The 23,003-nt window shown below is 35.8% G+C and overlaps 1 protein-coding gene across 5 annotated transcripts in view; it reads left to right on the top strand.

The window, feature by feature from the left end:
* Positions 1-19,150, top strand: part of LOC118269630 (homeotic protein antennapedia) — a 168,612-nt gene extending 149,462 nt beyond the window's left edge. For all 5 annotated transcript variants that reach the window (XM_035584824.2, XM_035584821.2, XM_035584825.2 and 2 more), the window contains 2 exons: positions 1,492-2,350; positions 16,581-19,150. In XM_035584824.2, coding sequence (XP_035440717.1) covers positions 1,690-2,350; positions 16,581-16,831 — 912 coding nt within the window. In that variant the 5' untranslated portion in view covers positions 1,492-1,689 and the 3' untranslated portion in view covers positions 16,832-19,150. The remainder of the gene's footprint in view (positions 1-1,491; positions 2,351-16,580) is intronic.
* The last annotated feature ends 3,853 nt before the right edge of the window (positions 19,151-23,003 follow it).

Consider the following 23,003-nt stretch of genomic DNA (forward strand, 5'->3'; position numbering starts at 1 on the left):
TATTGGTTCCCTACAGCAGGCGAGATAATAACTGGCTAACTTGAAGCACTACACGAAATAAGACCTAAGCGAATAAAACCTCATAAATCAGCTCTCGTCTACATGTACTTACATCTATAGGATGAGAGGATGAGAGTTAGTTGTTGGAATGCAAATGAAAATTGAAAATTAAAAAAAAGCGAGGGTCGCGTCGCTGAGGGGCGGCGAAATCGTAAATTTAAATTGTCCAGCCCTGTACATGCAAATTTTCCGAGTAGGCATGCCTTTCAATTGTTGTACCTACGCTCAGTTCACGCTCGCTTCGAAATTAATTAACGCTGTTATGTATTGTCCTTAGAATTTTCGCGATTTCATGTGTCATCAACAGCGAGATTGAACCCGAATTTTAACGGGATGGAAGCTATTTTATACAAATGGTACTCGTTAACTATTATGATATACGGCTAGGTATCGCAGATAAATTTAACTAGAGATAATAATATAACATTTCCCATGCCAATGTTTGTTACACAACAAAACGGTAGCATCTGCGAGTGGCATATTGTCTCGCCGCCATCATTAACTGTCGCTAATGAGGCTTGAGCTTTTGGTTTTAAATAACTTGTGCCAGCCCTCAGGGGCGGCTCTTGTGCTGCAAGATTTTTTTACTCCGTATATGATGTTAACAAAGCATATCCAAAATATTCCGATGTGACTTTGTTACGTTGTCGTAAAGTTGAATGAATTTTAAATTGTAGCCAGTTACTACATCTCATGTTAGCTTACCATAAATTAAACAAAATATGACGCAAGTATTCGTTTGAAGTCGTCTTAACTTTAAAATTATTCGCGTTTTTTATTTACTTTATTGAATTTTTTGTTCCACCTTGTTGACTACCTGGTGAATTCTAGTAGCTGTCTTATTAAGTACGTAATAAATTCTCTACTTTAAACCAGTAGAGCGAGATTTGGCGATAACGTGGTGGTTTCTGTGACACTTGTCCCTCGGCGCACAAATTAACGTCCGTGTAAAGTTATATCGTCGGGCGGCGGCGCGGTTGTCACTCATGCTCCATCAACTGCTGGGAAATGTCGAGGGTATGACGGCGGGTCAGCCACATGTCGATCTCGAGACGTGACACTATTTCATCTGCTGTCTCGCTTCTTAGGATCTACATCCTTCAGCCAGACAAAGACAGACTTCAAATATGAATCGCGTTTAAGAATGTACCGCTTAGTTATCTCCGACGAACGGGGGCCCATATCGCAGACAGGTTGTCGCTAATAGGCGTTTTACACAGAACATGAGGTTTTATGACTTCGTGTGTGTCCCAGCTTTAGGACACGTGTCAGTCTGTCACTCAAGTCAGTGGCGGCGCGCCATGACTCTCGCGCATACTGCTAACTGCGAGCTCGCCAACACAAACATGATCGATCGATAGCTGCTTTCTTATACCTGACCATTGGAAATTTAAATATAGATTTAATAAGTGCATCAACCTCTCTTTTCAGATTCGAGGAAGAATCAGATGAGGAGACACCGTCCGTCAACACCGAGCAGTCCATCAGTGAGACCGATAGCTGTTGTGTAGTGAATGGAATCCGAAGTGTTTGTGTAGTGACTAAACTGTGATAGATAGTGTCGGCCCGAGGGGCCGAGAATCTGCAACGGAAGATACGGACGCGAGCCGCGCGGGCTGCGGGCCCGCGATGAGCGCCAATAACTGCGACAGTATGACCTACTTCTCCAACGCATACATGCCAGACATGAGGAACGGTGGCGGCCACGAACACCAACAAGCACACGCGCACTATGGCGCTGTGCCACAACAAGGCCATGAAATGGAGGGCTGTGACCAGCAGCTCAGGCCGGCGCAGCACCATTACCCCGCGCAGCCAGCACCTGGCATGCCTTACCCTAGGTTTCCACCCTACGATAGACTGGGTTACTACCAACAGATGGAACAAAATGGCTATCGGCCCGACAGTCCATCTCAAATGGGGCACATGGGTCCAAAGACAGCAGATGGATATGGGCCCAATGGTCACCAGCCTCCAGCGCCAGCGGTGTATACGTCGTGTAAGCTACAAGCAGCGGCAGCAACAGCGGGAGGCGTTCCAGGCAGCCCGCCACTAGAACAAGCACAGCAGATGCCTCATCACATGCATCCACAGCAGCATATGGTGCAGCATGGCGTGCCGCATCAGCAGCACCTTATGTACCCCGTGGACGACATGCAGCACCAGACGCAGATGCCTCCCATGCATCAGCAGTCCATGCACGCACAACAACCACCTCCACAACAGCCCCCGCCAAACACTAACGCCTCGCTGCCCAGCCCCCTATACCCCTGGATGCGAAGTCAATTTGGTAAGTGTAGATCACGTTGTATTTTTCTCACCTTAACCATAGATGAAAACAATACCATTACTTACAAAGTGTGGTCAAGAACTTAACTCAAATGTACCCATTTACTACCTACGTAACCACCTAAATTCTTAACAATTGCAACAATAACTTCGTTTTAACCAGAACTATTGATTTATGTTGCATCGAAAGCGAGAGCAAATTCCTGTGTCAACGTAGAATTTGCACAATATACGTAACGTGAACTCAGGTAGCGAAAATAGATTCGACAATTTGCAAAAACACTTTCGCTCCACGTGCGCATTGATGAGAAACAATAAGTGCCAGAAACAATACCCGGCCTACTGTTCGGGGATTATTTATGAGTCGAAGAGGCATTCAAAAGGAATTTCACTTTTCATAAAATTTACAACTGCCGACACAAAAGCGCTCACCTTCTGTTTAGCTGACGCCGATCCCGAACAAAGACCCTCAAGTTGTGCTACCATCTCCTACTGTTTTTGAATTTGTCTGAAATCTAATTTATGGTGGAAGCGCCTGATTTAGGGTCTCTATTGTAATTGGCGAAATCATTCGCAATACAGACGTTGTTGTTAGAAAGTTTTGACTTTAGTTTCGCGTGCATATCTGCGCGGGGTAGTTTAGCTACCGTCCGAGTCCGCGCTGTAATTATTCGTGAAAGTTTTGTTTCGGTGTCAAGTAGTTATACCTTTCAGTAAATCGTTAATAAGTTTTTTTTTTACTTTTTGATGAGTGCCTAAGCATTAGTTTAATGCATCTAGTTTCTCAGTATAGGTAAGCTTCCTGGTGTCTATTTTCAATCTATTGGCTAAGCACTCGGCACAGTTGTATGAGTAGGGACGATCTTTATTCATCAACTGCAGTCGTAGATTGCGGAAATTCCAATGACGTGATAGCTCGGTGGCGTCAATGACAATATTGTACGAGCGATAGTGTTTTGTGGGGATCGTATACACCATTTTGTTTGGAAATGTCAAAGAATTTAAATACTTCATACAGTTTTTTACATTATTTTTATATTTAACAAAGACCAGATTGATGATTACTTTTATTAAATCTTTAATTTGGTCAAAATAAATGTTAAAAGGTGGAAGTTTTCTTTCACTCTTTGAATCCTAGTGGCAGTGGAGCAATTCTCAAAAACATATTGGAAATATTGCACTAAATCCGTAATTTTATTTAACAACGTTAATTAACAACACTACTTACAAAGCATTTTAATTCATATAAATCAAGTAATTATAAATCAAAACTAATGGCATCTGTGTGCTCGCCAACTTTTACTAACCCTACGAAGCGTAGGATGTGGACCAATTTATGTCCAATTACGTTCTTAGTCTTTATATGTATGTACCTATGTAACTATTCCAAATACTATTTGGTACATAGCTACTTACTATTAGATATGTTATGAAATAAGTTATGTCTATTACTAAAAAAACCTGGTAGCTTACCTGATCTTTTATGATGAAAATCAGATTCGATTATAATATCACCGATTTTTTAAAGTATATCGATTCTTTGTATTCAGTTTTAACTTTAATTAGATTATCCTCTCGATACATACTAACAAATAATAATCGATTAAACTAATACCAGCTTACCCTAAAACAGTTTATACTAAGTGTTTGTTAACCCATGTCATAGTGAGTGGCTGACAGTTATATACCAGATACGACGTGCCAATTTTGACTTAGTTTCTATGTGCCAGACGGTCTCAGTTGGCCGTCGTAGTTAATTAATTCCCAACTTCGATACGATTTGATGAGGCAGAGATAGATTGTTACAAAGTGGATGCAAGAAGATGATGTAAGCATTGCTTCTGTTGTATCATGACGAGTACATTACATACGAACTACCTACATAATATATATTTGCAATAGTTTGTCAGGAAAGTAGTTGGTACTGAGTATTTTATACTAGGAAATTTAACAATGAAAATTAGGCTTAAAAATATAAGCGAATCAAAGTAGATATTTTCATCGTGACCTGCACTTGTATTTGTTTTTATTGCTTTGGAAATAAAATTCGCTCATTCATTCATACATTTAGCTTACTTCTAAAAACTAAATTCACTTGAAACGGATTTGCTTAGACTGCGCTTAAAGTAAAAAATATTAATTAATATTAAATAAAGAAGCTAATGCTACAACCAAAACCAGTTCTGTACAAATCTCGTATATTATCTCTTGAACACCAGACGTGCCTATTTAGCATATGAAAAATACTGGGTGCTTAAAGCATACGGTAGCAAATAGTCGCACTTAACCAGAAATCTCGTTAAAGCTCTCATGTTATCTACTTGAGAACGTTCCTTCATTAATTATCTTCAAATATCGGCTGCCATTTTGAAACAAAAAAATCGACCAATAGGAACACCGCATGCGTTTGTTTGAAAATAGAACGCCGTTCCGTTTGGAGCTTACCAATCATTAATCATTGACCAACTGTAACGGCGTGTACGCAATGATTATGTACTAATATATTCTTTAGTATAATCTACACTCTACCGACAATATTTTAGATGAAAATATATGAATGAATTCTGTATAAATAGCTTTTGTGAAAATAATACAATCAATAATGTTAGGTCTACCGTAGAGAGAAAAATGGTTGTACTAAAAGTAGATTTGCAAGATTTCTAGCGTAACATGACAGAGATAAAGAGACCAAAAAGCCTGTTTCGTTGACATAACCTAATAAGTATCCGTGTAAAAACATATTATCATAAGAACACTGATAGAAAGATGTGTCTCATTAGTTTTGTATGACAAACGATGAATCTGCATCAATTTTTCATTTCACATCAAGGAGAAACTTATGAAGATATAAAATGGGGAATTTCGAATGACGCCAAAAGGTGGTCCGTTACTGCAAAGATAATTAATCGATTGAATCACGGGAATAACTTTTTTCTCGAAATGTTTTTTTGGCACATGACGTTGAAGAGGAACAGGATGTAATGGTGACTGGAAATAAAAAGTAGTATCAAGAAATGGCTTAAGATATCGCAGAAATCAAAATATATTTGCAACGGATCATTTGATGAAATTTATTTGAATGCATATCATTATTTACACAATTTTGCTCTCCTCTATTAGACTTCGCTATCATTTATATTCATATATCTTCTGTCCATAAGAATCTTTAAAGCAGTATACCTACGACTCAAATTTCCTGAACACTAAAGTTTTTCATTCAATGAAACCTCTTTATCAATCCCACTGGACTTATTTTCCCCAGAATTCACACAAAAACACCTTTATTTCGCCACGATTTGACGTATAGCCACACTGACTAACGGCATAGAAAGATAGACTTACCTAGTCCGAGAGGTAGGCCGCGATAAGTCGCGGGGAATCGAGGTGGAAATGGAAATATAATGGAAATCCCCCTTCGCCACCCCGCCCCCTTCGCATACAATGCCGGATAGACGACTTGTTACATTTCATTGTTCAGTTATCAGCCCCGAGGCCTTTGTGAAAGCCAGATGATTGAATACAAGTATTTGTTCTCGTGCCTGCTTCTGATTTTCCCCGCTTGCCACTGAAAGCTCGAATCGTTTCGTATTAAACATAGAAATGTATAATACAATTACAAATGTGTTATACGGTTGTGTTGCTTGTTTATATTTTTCTTGCAAATGTCCGAAAGGAATTTGGTTTTCGACAGGTTATTGATGAGAAGGGATGGATGTTGATGGATATAAGACAAGGGCTTGTTTCCGATCACGTTCCTATGATTCAAAGTATGTAGAATCTCTTAAAGGTTTTTGTAAAGTTTTAAACAACTATCCACTGCCATAATCATTACTGAAAGTATGTACTTATTTTGACTAATTTCAAAATATTTTTTATCTAGTTCGAAACATCAGTTCATCTGTAGGTATGTGTGAACTCTTCTCATACGCAAATTGTGTTTTCACAACACAATTTAACATTACCCTGTAATATTGTCGCGATCTCTGACAAAACCTAGTGATTTTCAAAGTAAAGTGCGCGATAAGTCCCATTGTCGGTACGTTTAACTTGATCGATTGCCGATTGTCGTGCAGTAACAATGACGATAAATGCCTCACTAGATTGGAGCTCAGTTTCTTTTGTACAAAACTTTCCACTTTTCTTCGGATTTTTATACTTTTTGAAACTTTATCGATGTTTATGATAGCTTTTTCTTATACAAAAAAAAAAATATATTTTGATTCTATAGACAATTGAAAACAAATGCTAATTTGACTAATAACGTGTTAAAGGAAATCGTCCTTCGTATTTCGTGCATCGGTCCAATAATTCATATTCACATTGCTTAAACACAGCCGTCAACTGTGTATTTAATTTGTTTACTTACGAATTGTTTTATTGCAAAAATATAATAACAGTCATTACGTACATTTGCCAATTAAAATGTCGTATATTTCGTTTACATGCAAAAACCTACCCTTCGCAATAAAACGATGAACTTGGAAATATCCGCAAAATGTTATTATTTATTTAACACAGGAGATTGTTCGCATTTCCCCAACTTCCCCTTGTATTTACACGTGCTATTATTTGCATAAAGATTTTTTTACTCAGTAGGGTAGAGTGGGGTGGAAGGATAAAAATATATTTCTAATTCTGTTCGGTGGTGACTTTCCGGTTCAGCTTGGTAGCAGGACGTTGACGAATGGCGCTTATACTATTTTTTGATATTTTTTTTTCGATGTCAGCTTAAGAGTTTTGTTGGTTTTCAAAGTGAGTGTAAAAGAAAATATTAAACACAGGGTGTATTAAAAGACACTTACTTATATTTTTATGTGAAAAGTTCATAATTAAATCCTGTTATTGACAAGATTTGAAAGAACAGTGTCAGTTCTGTATTATAATAGATCAATATTTAGTGACTTTAGAAGTGTCTCTTCTGTAATACTTTTGCAAAGTTAAAATATATAATACATTAACTCATTATTTAGCATTTGATAAGCAATTTTGTTTCTCTAATATCAATGGGATGTAGACAAGTTATGAAATAATCCAGATGGATTATCTGTAGTAAGGAAGGTTTCTTACTTAGCATTAGATAACTTGAACGAGTTAAGAACGTGCTTGTTAGTTCTTAAGTCACCTGTAAGATGGCGTTAAATCAAACTTGTTTGGCGTTCTAGTCCTTGTACTGTACTTATTTATTTTATTGAGATTCTTAATTCAATTTTATTTTACAATCAAGTATTTATGTTTCTTTATTAAAAAGTTATCGGAACTCATAAAACTAATTCCATTCATTGATAAATATAATTCATAGAAAAATACATCCTCATTTATATACAGCTATGTTAGACGAAATATGAATATGATTACCTACTATCCAAAACAAAAAATGTGAAACACAAAAGCAAAAAGTTCGGAGCTTATTAAAAAACCATTATGGTCCTATAATTACATACACCCACATTGAAATACACCAATCCCATTAATATATGTCTAACGCACACATACAAAGCTGACGACTCACGATTACCTTCTCACGGATAGTACGGTACTCACACATTGATGATTTGAATAGTGTATGAGAAGCTGTCATTGTGCATGTGTGTGTTAGTGTTGCCCGTTATTTTTGATTCCATTTATTGAGGGTAAAGTAATATGAAATTAAATTCGTATTATTTTTATAATTATGGGTCATTTTTTTCTATATTTTTAAGTAACTGTATGAAATTGTATTCACTATTTTTATATACATTTTTTTTAAATAACAAATATGGTTTTCAAAGATAAGCATATAGGTTACAAGCGAGATGAATGTAAAGATATCTGTTATCCCAACATCAAGCCAACGTAATTATTTCTCACTTCCAAGCTATAATGAATGGCCTTAGTTAGTGATTTTATCTATAAAATTACAGTGACTAAACGCAGGCGGAGCCAACGTTACATAATTTATAATTAAAGCATAATTACATAAATCTTTTAAAAACTGTTCAATAGCGAATAAACTCACAGTATTGTATAAAAAGTTCCCATCATTTGCATTTGTTGATGAGTCTTAATTATTTTACGGCAATCTTCCTTATCGTTTAATAACTTTATTCAACTTTTAAAGAAAATCCGTTTATGATAGGTACAGCTAGCCGAATCACAAAGGGGAAAGAAAGAGTAATAACTAATTTCATTATGACTTTGAGAAGGGCTAAACGTCGTGTCTTAGATCAGTAAGTAATACATAAAGTTCCCACAATACATTCCTTGACTTTCCAACTTGAGTTAAAGTTCACTAAATAACAAGGTGCCTTTCTTGTACCCTCTTTCAAGTTACTAAGTTCAGACCAATAATTTCCCCGAACTACGTCCTTTTACTTCAAAAGTAACTTGTGTCCAATTAACTGGCAACATTGTCAGAAATCGTCTTTCCCTCTTCGACTCGGTATCCCTGTCCTTGTCTTACTCGAGGTTAGGATAGCTTGGCCCACATTAATTAAACGTCGGGATAGAACGCCAATCAAACTTTGACCGCCGCTAAGCCGATGAAGCCGAACTTATTATGTGGTATTAAAATTCCATTTTCGAGCACCAACCGCTTTAAATTGAAATGGATCCATAACATTACGGAATGATAGCCACTAATTCAATAAATACCAGTGTATCGCCCATTACACGATGAAAAAGTATGACTTACGACTATTTCCGGTTATAATTACCAACACAGCAAATTACCGAAGTAATAGGTGGCATGTTTAGATATCGGAATTAAATTCTATCATCGGTCGATACTCATTAATGCGATATTAAGTCTGTTCGTATCATTAGTTGTGTATAAAAAGTGGCGTCACATGATGCGTGCACATGTGCGAGTCGACGGTGCCACATAAATCATAAACCGTATCTTTGTACTTGTGCCGGTAGGCAGGGAGTAGCCACGTCGATGGAGGAGCGGAAAAAAGCCCCCCCGTTTCCTGCCCGGGGATCACACATGACCGGCCTGTCTATCTGCCAGACCCGTGTCAAATATTCTCTGGAGCGGAGATCGCCCCCCACCCGGCTTACGGGGGCAGGGGAAGCCCCCTGGGGCACGCTGTCCCGCGGCGAAGCTCATCTTGGAGCCCTAATGCGTTTCGCGCTCCGTATTATGTTGAGATGAATTTTTAGGCAGCAGGCTACCTACTACTTATCTTTACCACGTTCGCGTATATCAATACTTACTTATCTTCAAATAACCTTCAGTAAAACCTTTAATATCGAATCAGGAGTTACTAAATGATTGAATATTTTCTTTTTCATTAAGATTTTCGCTTTCACAGGGCGGGCGTTGAAAAATCACCACCCCGCACCTTTCATAACTTTTCACTTCGTGATCCAACGCAATTACTCACTTTCTATCGCCTTCTCAAATATTCATTCGTGCTTTTCCTGCTGCAAATTATAGTAATGGCCGAACAAAACTGGTAATTAGCCCCCTACGTGTAAGGGGGCAGTCATTTTTATAAAAGCTTCAGGTCATTACATTTCACTTTTTCATGTTTCTCAAAATATGATAGTATGATTAATGGGTTTAATTTTAATAAGTGCAAGATCAACATTATATTATTATGATTGTAGATTAAATCTTCCTTGTCTAATATTATGGAATAGGTATAAGTACGTATTGCGTGTGTGATTAGGGGTAGGTAAGTATGTGATCCGTAGGTGTGTGGTGGTGTAGAGGTCGGGTAGGATGTCGCGTCGACAGGCGGAGCCGGGCACAGAACAAAGCTGTGCGAGCCTAACAAAGACGTCACCGGCCGTGGCTGCGACGCGGAGTTATGGCACCCATTGTGCGCAACAATACCCAACAAACGAGTTTGTATAAGCTATTAGGTACGCGCATTAATATATATTTTTTGTTCGCCCGAAAATTTAGCATTCCATTACGAGGGAGAGAAATGAAACGCCCGCCGCATGAATTATATTAAAATATATTTGAATATTTCATTTGACACCTTTTTTGCGGGCGGTATTTCGTTCAATCCCGGGCGGGGAGCGCGTAATTTTTAGCATACACCAAAGCTAAATTTTCGGTGAATAACATTCCATTTCGGATGCGAAACACGACGGGTATCAGCGTCAACACAACACTGACTGATGGCTGTGTGTTCACGTTATAAATTCTTTTTGAGATCCGCTCGGATTTGTGATGAAGCCTTTCTGCTGTATGTAGATTTATATTCGCTTATGGTTACTATTAATTCGTACACTGAAACCTTTTAGTACTCTCAGCTTAGCTTTACTTCGTGGATTCACTGTATATCCAAAAACATTTATGTTACAAGGCATGTACTAACACGAGAAACGTGCTTAAATCGACCAGAACAAAAGTCATTAAGCCACCATACATAAGGAAACCTTCAGTATATAATCCATCGGCCGCCCAAACCCCGGCAATGATTAATGATTTATCAAAACTTGCGAGGCAGCCATGTTAGTTTTTTGTCATGCGTCACTCCACCCTTAACGATTGAAGGATCATGTCTTTGAATGACGTTAGTTATATAATATAGAATCAAGCATACGAAGCTTATACTAAAAATAGCGAATAATTTCACATCTAGTAGACTAAAAACTAATAAATCAATGCACGTAGAATTTCGGTCTAATATAAATAAATAGAAACAACAAATCTGATGCTGTAAATTTACACTTACCCAAAAAATATGCCATAATTTTTTAAAAATACATACATAGAGACATTCCAAAAAAAACTTTAGAGTACATTTTAGTTATATGTCGTATTTAGGGTTAATACGTAGGCCCACGACACATTAATCATGCACGAGGTACTCGTAATTATTATGTCGCGTGTTTTGTCATCCATCGCATTTCGGCCGTGGATTTTATCAATGTACAACAAATTGTGTTCATGTCATTATTATACCAATGTCGCTTTTACATTGACATTGCTGTTTATACTAAACGAAATTATCTACAACATTTACCACCTGTTTGGTAGTCCATGTTTTATGAGTTGATGACATTTTTTTTGCGAAAATTCCAACATTAATTTATAACTCGTTAAGTACAAATATTTATTGCTACTACTGACTCAACTCATTGAATTTTGTCCAGTCATACCAGATCTGTCAAAAAGTACTACTGACTATTTGTTCTATTTATCCCTGAAGTATGGAAGTAAGCTGAAAGATGTAGTATCTTAGTATTATGCCTGAATAAAATGACATTGATCCAACCTAAGAAAATATAATCACACAGAATAAAAAAAACATCGTAAACAAAACATTTACCTACATATGGTTCTAAGACAAAATCGTCTATAGGTACATACTAAAGAAAAGGCTAAGAGACGTACATACTTGGCCAGTATTGATTCATAGCAAACTACGCGACATTGTACTAGACATCGGCGTCCTTAAAACAAGCCTTTATAAGCTCACTTATAAAATAAGGGTCACTGAAGATCACGGTCCTCTGAGAGATTTTTTGGCTTTATCAGATTGCGGGGTAAAACGTGCTCGTTAAGTGCATTACAATGTCAAACCAAACCATCTTTTATTAAGTGGTAGATGACTATACGAGTTTGATTGATGTTATTATCAAGTGTAATCTCAAAAAGGCTTCCTAGTATGGGTAAAAGACATTTATTTTCTCAACCTAGTCGTTCATTCTTCTTCGGCAACTTGAAAGCCCAACAATCAACACTACGACATTAATATATTTTTATACGATTCCTGTATCAATTAAATACTATAAACACGAATCGACCTTCGGCACAGTCGTTGGAAACCAGCAATTTTATTTACGACGTGTAAGCGTTTAAGAGAAATTGCATTAATCTGAATACCCGTTTGATATCATGTACGATGTTGCAATACACTGAGTGATTTCAACGTGGCTATAGGTCATAACAAACAAATGTTCATAAAGCATTTTGAGTTCAGTCACGTTGAATATAAAGTAAGAATTCGATTGGTTTTCGTCGTCCAAATATAGCGTTGGCGTGGAGTCGAAATGTATGAAATTGTAGGACATGAATTATGGATTGTCGATATCGCTTCAAGCTGTTGCTGTATTTTTTTCGTGTTCCTGTGGCGATACCGCAACGAATTAAATTAAAAGCTCTTTTCACTTGTCATCCCTTGATGAATTTGGTATTTTGGTTGTTATTATTTTTTCACAAATTCAAAACTGTATGCCGATATGAATTATTCTGGCTTATTTACATGTCTACATTGTTGATGTAATTTTTATTATTGCCTACAAGTTTATTACCAAATGGCACTAAATCATCTACTAATCTATTTTATATCTTTCTACAGTACGTATTAGTTTGTAGAAATTGTAGATACCTAAATGTGGACTCAATTAGAAATCGATTAGGTCTTCTATCATTTTCTGTTCCAACCGTTTGTTTGTTTGTATTAAACTCCACACTCCCACACCTTTCACTTAGATTATCTAGGAACAAAATTATGTCCTTTTCCATAAAGTATTTTACTTACATTTCTTCCTGGTATTATAACAACAGTATTTACGAGTATACTGCGGTCCACGTTGCAGTTGGAGCACCTGCCTTAACCGCAAAATCTATTGTGTTTAATTGCAGCAGTTGCTAAAGTTTTACATACAATAATCACTTTATCTTTGATAATTATTTATGTTTTAAAAGAAATTTTACCTTAAGCCAAATGTATAGGCGATTATTATGTAAATAATAATCATAATGTAACTTGATACAACAAATAAAACTGACCTTTGAAAGAAGCATGTAGACACAAAAAGTCTCGGTTTCACACTGCAGTAATAATAATGCCATTTATCATCAATTCTATGTACAAAAGAATATACATCTCAATTCAATTTAGGCTGGTAACAACCGGTTTGAGGCAGCTGACCGCATTTTTCGACCCTTTACCTTTGTACACGCAACGCTGTAATCAGTACAAATGCGATCTGAGATAGCGCACGCCTTTCAATATTTTAGCACGCACTTTATCCAGATAAATGTGTACCAACCTTTACTTCTCAGGGGATTAGTATCGTATGTATTCTGTTGCAATTGCCCTACAAAATGCATTCGGGATCTTTGCGTTTGCTAACGATAATCTCTTTCTTGCGATACATCTCTTTCGATACAAAATGTTATTGCCTTAAAAATTGCTGGTTGATATGGTCAGTTTTGAAAGTTAGTGGAAAAATGGATGCTATATTAAAGAAAATACAGATTTTCCTACTAAACTAAACGTAGGTATAAAAACAATTTTGAATTCGATAATACAATTCTGTATTAAGGAATACAATTTCTATTCAGAACCTCTTATATCATTACCAATCACTTTCCCCGGGTCTATCGTAGCCAATTTTCAACAATGCCCGGTGTTTGTCCACATCGTCGTGAAAGTAAGCCCCTTCCCTTGGCCCGAGATGATTTATAGTCGCCCGACGACACATGCAGCGCTGCGCCCGACGCTCCTAAAGCTGCGATTTCGTTTGGGAACACCATACGAGCGTATTAGACGTCGCGTTTTACACGCTCGTCTGTTTTGATGAGATGGTTTTTAATTTTATGACGAATTCGTATTTGAAAAACCAACACAACAGGACTCTTTTCTTTTACAAAGTTGACAGATTGATAATATTTCCCAACAAGTCCAAAAAATGGACTAGATATCTTAGAATAACTTCAAATCGCCAGGTATTTTAGTCGTTCATTTTTTTCCAGTACTTACCCTAAGTTACATCCAATCGACACAATATATCTGCTTGTAAAAACCACCATTCTGTCCTTTATCAAATGCTATCACAATCTCCATTTTCTTTGAAATAGTTTGTCACTCAATATTTGGTCTAATTTCCAATAGACCTCTCATAAAGCCTTCTACAAATGGAAACTGCCAAAAACACATCAATTAGTAACAGTGTGGGTAAACCTACAAATTCTCAGCGACTCCTTCAATTTAAGAATTACCATCGTCTAGCCACTAGCATCGCTCGCCTCGTGCCCTCTTTAATGCTCTTATTACGGACGGTTTAAATCTGACGGGGGGATCATGTTTTATGCATCTGAGTGTGCGATGAAACCGCTGCTGTAATATATAAAGCCCGCTAGGAAGGGGATTTCATGAGCTATATCGCTATACGACATTGTTTCGGAATTTTCGGTGTGACAAGACCGATGAGTTCGTGTGTTGTCTTGATGAAATGTTAGTCCTTGAGATGTGGTGAAAACTAAAGATCGTGGTGGATTATAGCTTGTTAATTTAATCTTTATTAAGAATATGCTCTAATGGTTTGGAGATGGATTACTTCTGACACAAACTCAGTCTATTGAAAAATCTGATCTAAAAACGTCTGATCTGTACGTTTAATTTGTTTCTGTTTAAAGTCATAATCAACTTTGGAAACACAGTTTTGTCATTATCATCTAACTAGACAGTTTTAAATACTCAGTTGAAATGTTGAACATTTTTCAAACTTCTACTACATTTTTTTTATAACTCTTGCAAACACATCTTTCAGCATCTGTAAGATCGTTTAACAGTTGCTCTGTTGTACTTGAATGCGTCCCAAAATCCGGCCAGGACGATGAGGTTGTTATCAATTTCCGGAGCAACAAGTGGGCGATAATTTTGAATCCGTTGCACCAACCCTAACAGTGCCTGACTCTTTTACATCACTCTGTTAAATTCCTTTAGAAATCTTGAGATTTATGTTAGCTGGTCAGAGGTTATCTATATTGATGACGTTGTAGTGTTCAGTGCATCGTTTGTCAACTCGTAACCAACTGCCATGTTTGTCATCAGCTCCTTTCTTTTTTCAACGTTATGAATATTACCGTTCTCGGAAATCAGTTGGTAGTGTGATTCGCTGTGTAATCCGCGATTCGTGTTTGCGTATTTCTTCGAAGTTAGCGTGTTTATCTTGTATGGCAAGCCGTTTTGCGTGTTACCGTTGAACTGAAAATAATCAGCTAACTTTTGCTTTGTTTCAACCACAACTTGAGCTGCTATTTCAATTCTGTATATTTTATGTTTATGCTTTATGTGTATCGTGTTCTGGTTTTCGGTTATTAACATTTCGTTTTAAGTTAAATTTTGGCCACAATTTCCATTTAAGTATAATAGACAAAACTTTCAGTATTCGTATTTTAAACAGAACAAAACTTTATGTTTACTATATAGTCAGCTACTATGACAAGACATACTTCCAAAATTGTAATTTCTAACGTAATATAATGTCATAATCACGTTTGCTACACGCAGTTTCCTCAAAAGAATTGTCTTTTTTCTCTTCAAATAAATTACAGTTCAGTGTATCGTCTAAACCGTGTATAATAGGCTTCGCATCTTCCTCGAAGAATAATGATTACAAAATGAAAAAGCCCTGCGGCGTCTTAAATTATTTTAATTGGCTTCGGTAGCGGTTCGGACCGAGTATTCACTCACAAACACACGTACACCTCATTTTACGTAATACACACTTAATATCACGCACACGTAGACATGACAAGAAGTTGGTAATATATCAGAATTATTAAATATCTGTAAATTTATTACAGGCGTCTACTTATGTCTCACTAATAGCCGTATGTAATTATAGAACTTAGACCACTGTAGGTACGGTCATTGTCGGTAGTGAAGGACTTCTTTGATTGATGCAGTTTCTTTTGCTAGTGCAATTGGAATTCAAATGTAGGTTTGCTGTCCCGTGATCCATTATCAAGATTATAGTCTGCTTCTTGTATTGCATTACATTACATTACATTTGAAAGCTAATTAAACACGTAATTAATTGAAAGGGCTGGTATATTAATTACTTTGCATTTATACGACCATGTTTTTAACCGATAACCAAACTGATAAGCTGATAAAAAATGTCTAATGTCATTTGAAAATACGAAACCATTTATAATATCTTGAGTTACAGAATTCCCTGTCTTATTCGATAGCGAATTAATGTTTTGAAAATGAGATTACCTTTTCCCAGCAGTGATTTCTATAAGACTACAGAACTCCCGACAGTCGAGAGATGCCCAACAAGCAAAAACAATTAACAAATTGATAAGCTCAAAACAATTTTCAATTAACTCGGCGCGGGAGTGTTCGCCGTTTACAAATAACCCAACATTTATCAGAAATGCCTATGCAGTTTTTAACGTCTGCCGTCTGTCAGGGTTGCCCCGAGTTTAAAATTAAACTGATGTATTTTTTTGTCGTTTTGTATTAACATGTACGGTTATCTAATTTCAGAAAGGAAGCGGGGTCGGCAAACTTACACCCGGTACCAGACGCTCGAGCTGGAGAAGGAGTTCCACTTCAACCGGTACCTGACGCGGAGGAGAAGGATCGAGATCGCGCACGCGCTCTGTCTCACCGAGCGCCAGATCAAGATCTGGTTCCAGAACCGCCGCATGAAGTGGAAGAAGGAGAACAAGACCAAAGGCGAGCCCGGCTCCGGTGACGAGCCGGACAACATGAGTCCGCCCACCTCGCCACAATAAAGGCCTCTAGCTTAGTTCGCGCGGTCCAAGCTAGGGGTGACTTGTTTCAGATTTCTTCGCCCGAATCACAAACTCCGTTCTCAGCGTTTTATTTTGTGTATACGAATTATGTTCGATGCTTCGAACACAGATCTGAAACAATACGCCCCGAGACCGAAGTTACTAGAACAGTTTAATTTGTATAAATTGTATGTTGGACTTTTCATGATAATATTACATTATAACTAATACGTAACCTAGTGATTTCGAGTAATGATAGTGTGATGAAGAGATTTTTACAGTTGTTAAGTATAAATTAATTTATAGAAACAATCTCAATACCAATAATTACCAAAAACGCAGTGTATATGATTAGTAAACTGCATCATTTATGTGATTATATAGTTGAATAATTATCATTTTCTCGGTATTAACTATTGATTTGCGATCGGCCACAATGTTTGTATAAGTTTTTGACAAAGTGCTTGATACTACATGTTTCACAATATTTATTACATAGCGACTCTAAGTTGGCAACAATAGCATTTTGGTAAGACAAAAGAAATACGGAAAACGTAACGTCCATAATTTATTGTTGTATACGTATCGAGCATTGTGTCAGAAGTTATGTTAAACTATCACAAAATTCTATAATAATTTTGAATCACAAAACCATAAGGACCTCTTATAATTAACCATTGATAAGAAGGCAATTAGTATCCATATTGTTATTATTTAATATATTTGATGTTTTATTTCTTAATTAAGCTATCTAAATACTATTCTGTACATACAAACATAATAATTTTTAGATTATATGATGTACAATTGTTTTAGTGTGAATAATTAATTATTGAGATTAATTTGGGAAACAACGATATTATTCGTGGTTTTGTTTTTTGCGGTATGAGTGTTTTTTTTTTTAATTTGTGGATCGTCTCTTTTTTTCTTTACTCGTAACTCGTAGTGCGGGAAGGCCAGTTTACAAGTGCAATGTATACGATTTTGATGACACATATACGTAATTAATACTGATAATAAACGTCATAGGAAATCTATTATTATTGTAAAATGTTACGAGATCGAAGCTTATAATTTAGAAAATACTAAATGAGAGCATTAAAGAGATATTCTTTGAAATTCTATTGTGGGAAGTTTTGTGTCACGTGGGCTCATCTTGGACACGTTGGGAGAAAATGATATGAATGGGAAAGGTCACTTATTTATAATGAAACAAAAGTTACCTTCAATATTGTAGGTGCAGAACTTGATACTTTGATTTATAAATCTCTTGTGGAATGTAGGTTCGAGGTTACAGTTCACAGTATACCAAAGTTAGAAAATAAACTGGTGTTTATACGAACGAATATACGTAGACACGGAGGCGCTTGACGTTTCAAGTATAACAGTAATACATCATTTTGAAAAGGTATTTTTATAAAATCATTGATTAAGAAACCCGATATACGTAAAAAAATATCTAATATATATACTCGTAATACGTTAGTTTTACGAATATTATTATTATAAAGAAAAATTGGCGAGTGATAGAAAGGTTGATCTTGTCAGGATTCAAGTTATACGTTTTTTCGTAATAATGTATAAAAAGTACTATTTGTAAATTATTTTTCACATAGATTGTAATTAGTGAATGTTTTTAATAAGAACTCAGTGAGCAGGTTCTATAAATATTTTTTTTCTCTTTTTTTTTTAATTTTGTGCTGTGTTCGTTAAGTAATGTAAATTGTAATAATTGTATATTGTCGATATATTCAATATTTATTTATTGATTCGCTAATTAGGTTCGCTTACGTTTTCTTCAATTGCAATTGGGTGGTATATTCGACAACTGTCTGGCTGGGATGCATTTTGTTGAATTATTTTTAATTGCTCAATTCACATGTTTGTGTTTTAATTTTATTGATAGAATTAAGTGCAGTATTTTAATTTGTTGTAACTTTTTAAAAGTACATTAAGTATGGTATATGAACGACATTGTCCGTTTGAGATCCTCCCTAGCATTAATATGTATCAGTGCAATGTTACACAAAAATTTCAATCCCTTGCCAGATGGAAACAGTGAGTTTGAAATGTAAAATTTTAAATTTAGTTTTACTTTTAAAATTAAGTTCTGATTCTTAAGTCTGTCCCTGAAAACGCAAAAATTAGGTCTTTAGAATGATATTGGAACCTAATTTCAACGATTTTATTTACCATTTATGTCCTATCGATTCAAAATTTATGAAGTATAACTATAATTAGTAACATAATAAGGTTAGGCGAGACGATATTGTCATAAATATATAAATACATGAAATTAATAAAGCATAATGATTGTACTGTGAGATTTTTATTGTTAAACCTCAAAACTACTATAAAAACCAGAATAAGACATTTTCTAAAGTTTTCAGTTATGAAATTGTGTGCATAGTTTCAATATTTTGGAGAAATAAGTATCTATTTTAATTTAAGTTCTATTTTAAGGTACAAATTACATTAGTTTATAAGAAAATGTTACACCAACACACTACACTACACTCACACAATTACTCTTTCAAGAAAAACGAACATCTTAAAGCAATATATCTAAATGTTACTCAGCAATAGATTTTCTTTACATAAAATCTGTTTTAGATTCTCAAGTTCAAGTTCCACACATGACTAAGACATCACTTAGAAAAAAGGTCAGGGTTCCAGATGTGCCTAATGCACATTACAACTTTAGTCTTGAAGGCTTTTCTTTCAGATCGTGCTAGATACCGTCATTATAATCCGTCAGCTTAACGACAAAATAATGATTTTGCGTGATACGTCCGTACTCCGTACCTTCCGTGTCAGTTACGGCTGATTGGGCCCTCCCCCCTCACAAATCTCGAAATTACCTTTTTTTTCTGTTTCACCAAAGCTATTTATACGACTAGGTGTGGCTTCTCTAATGCGTTTTTAATAATCCCTACGTCCAATGAACGCTGAAGGCAAAGCATTATTCTCGTCCGCGATGTGAACTAATGCGATTTTGACAAGTTTGAAATTGAGGCAATTATGGTTTTGCATGGTTTTAAATGGCATATATTTGTCTGGGTGAATTAAGATACCGCCGGAAGTTATCATAACTATTTTTTGTTGGTATTTCCATGTTCTTACCTGCCACTATGACCTTATTTCTTTCTCAAAAGCCCAGTTAATTAAAGCATATTTCCATATTTTTTAATTTTTTTTTGTTAGTTCGATCATTTTTAGCACATACTACTGCAAGCACGTACTGTCCATTAATTCTTGTGTGTTCTACGCGTAAACAATTATTATTTTAATGATACACTGGCTTCTGCCAAGATTTTATTTACTTACAAAACATCGAATATTGGCACCAATGCATTTACTATTTTTATCATTCACCAACGGATGTAAACAATCCAATTTCTTTCAATTCTGCTACCAACTAAACTGTAACTTTTGTCGCGAAGGGAATTGTGTACAATTTGTTTTGTGATAGGGGTCATAGTAAACTGGTGGGTGTCTTCTCAGGGAGCGATGATAAGTGTTATTTATGAGCTTCGTCAATGTGCCATTGCACTTGCCACAGATTGGGTTCACGGTCGTGCTCAGATAACGCAATCATCTACGTACGGCCAGCAATTGGAGCAATCACTCCTATTCTGTCTCTGACAAGATTTTTTTCTTATAAAATTGTCGCTCTATGAACATTGTATTGTCTGAATATGTTTAGTCTGTTGATAATGGCATAAAATGTTTATTGTTTTATGTTAATTTTCTAATAGTGTTTGAGTGTAGTTACTTTCAAGGTCGAAGTCTGCAAATGTTGTGTTTAGTCTATTTCTAACTAATTACCGATTTCATGCCCAACCGATTTCAATAATTTGAAGTATCAATTATTTACACAATGAGTCTAACCGAAAAAAGCAAGTCCGTGTAATACTAGTATTTTGTATTTGGGACAGGTTGAATATTCTATTTAATTGTCCCTGTCACCTGTCTTTTTCCTATTTTCTTGATATACCTATCCAATGTCAGTGTTCAAAAGACCTGCTGCCTAAAATTACGCAATTCTTCACCATCTAGCCATATCAAAATGACTCATAGACTCCCAAAATTTCCTATATCATGACAAATTATTGTAAACAGTAGTTCACCTTGGTTCTAAATCATACAAAAAAGCCAACCAAGTCCCAACTGAATGTCCCAAGATAAAGTCATAAATCATTGACGATTTTTCACTTACGACCTTGCCTCATAACGTTCAATTTTATTGACTGCAATAAACCAAAGCAATGGTTAAATCAACGCCGCTGTATCGATATAAACACCTCGTAAATATTCTCCGTCCCTTTCATACTTACAACATTATTAGCACGCCAGAGTGAGATAGGAAAGTCGCCTCTTCATTTAGCTGTTACTGAAAATAGTTTATGAGAGCTAAGGTGTAGCTTCCATACGTTTGATTGTGAACTCTACAACGTTTAAATTAAGGTTGATAGTTTATTGTGCTGTGAAATTTATAGCTTTTAAATGGGTCCTTAAATCGCAATAACGATTTGTTTATAGATAGCCGTGTTGTCGGCGATCCTTTGTAGGAATAAGTTTAATTTATGGACTCGAGTTAAGACACAAGACAACTTTGTAATTGATTTTATTGGCTTTTTGACACGTTTGATAACTTATCTGTCATGTCATAATTAATTGATTCGTCATCATTTGTAAATTTATGGTGGGAGTGGGTATAGGATAGTAATAAGACCATAAATCAATTGTAGTGATTTATTTTAGACTATGACATCTATTTTTTAGATTTAAACTGTTAATAAGGTTCAGATGAACATTGTCTGTATTCAAACAATAATCAAACTTCTTCAGATGTCCATTGTCCATTCTCCTTTTTCATATTCTGAAGCTACAAAGACATTTTTTACCTGTATATTTAGAATTAATTTCAAAACCACCAAATGACAAATTTTCTTCTCATAACCTTGTGCTTCAGTAAAATTATTCAAAAAGAAAATATTTTTTTATACATTTTCGTTACATAACTTACATAATCCACTCTACAATTCAAAATTGAAATTCAAAATTGGCGCCCGCGCGCCGCCATTTTGTTAGGGGCGGTGTCCCCGCTTGCCCCGCCCTGCTGCGCCACTCCCACGCGTCAGCCACTCGGACGCAGCCCAACTCATTTGTTATAGTGTACAGTTCACCCAACAAGTTGCTACAGCGTTTGTAAAGGAATTAAATCTTAAGTTTTCTATGTAAAAACCAAATATTCTAAATATAAAATTGGAATACTTATAAAAATTAGTAGCTAATATTAATTTACCAAGCAGTTATTTTCTGAACAAAAATCACACATACCATGCACTGCGCACACACATCCACAAAACTCATATCAAATGACAATACAAAATATAGTAGATACTAGGATTTACTTTGAACCAGTTGCACACAAAAAAAGTCTCCTAACTCCTAACTTAAGTAGCATTTTTTATACCTGTTCAAGATGAATAATTATTAGTAGATCTTACAATTATCGTAAAAAATAAAATTCATTTTATAAATAATTACACGGTAACTACTATGCATCCTGAAACCAAATAATAACATAGAACATTTTAAATAATAAAAACATTTTTCCTTCAACTTAGTCCAGTTTGCGGCAAAACTTGTGGTGCCTGGATACACGTCAGGCGTTGCATTGGAAGATGACACCGATAGAAATGCTACCGTCCTATTCCCATATATGGTAAGTTATATATTTCTGTCCTTTTTAATTAGCACTTTTACTCAGTTTAGCTTCAAGCACAACAGTCGCGGGGGAGCAGTTACGTCACTTAAGGGAAGCACGTATCAACTATACGTAGGTATATGTGTAGGTAAGTATGTATATCTAACTATATTGTGTTGCGATCTCTTGAATTTTTTAACTCAAGCACAAATAGAATAGGTATAGAAGCTTTAAAGGATAATAGGAAAATAGTTGCCTAGTTAGACGAAAGACTAGGAAAAATAAAGAAAGATAAAATATTGAACATATCTTACTTAGGTACTTAGATATCTTTCTTTTCAAAAACGTGCCCCCACACTAGAGTTTTCTCCTATCATGGTCATGGGTACATTGGCAAACATACAAGTTCGCATACACATAACATGACACCCAGACGCAATTTTTTTTGTATCACACAAA

The sequence above is a fragment of the Spodoptera frugiperda genome, chromosome 30, assembly GCF_023101765.2.
Source record: "Spodoptera frugiperda isolate SF20-4 chromosome 30, AGI-APGP_CSIRO_Sfru_2.0, whole genome shotgun sequence".
Taxonomy (NCBI): Eukaryota; Metazoa; Arthropoda; class Insecta; order Lepidoptera; family Noctuidae; genus Spodoptera; species Spodoptera frugiperda.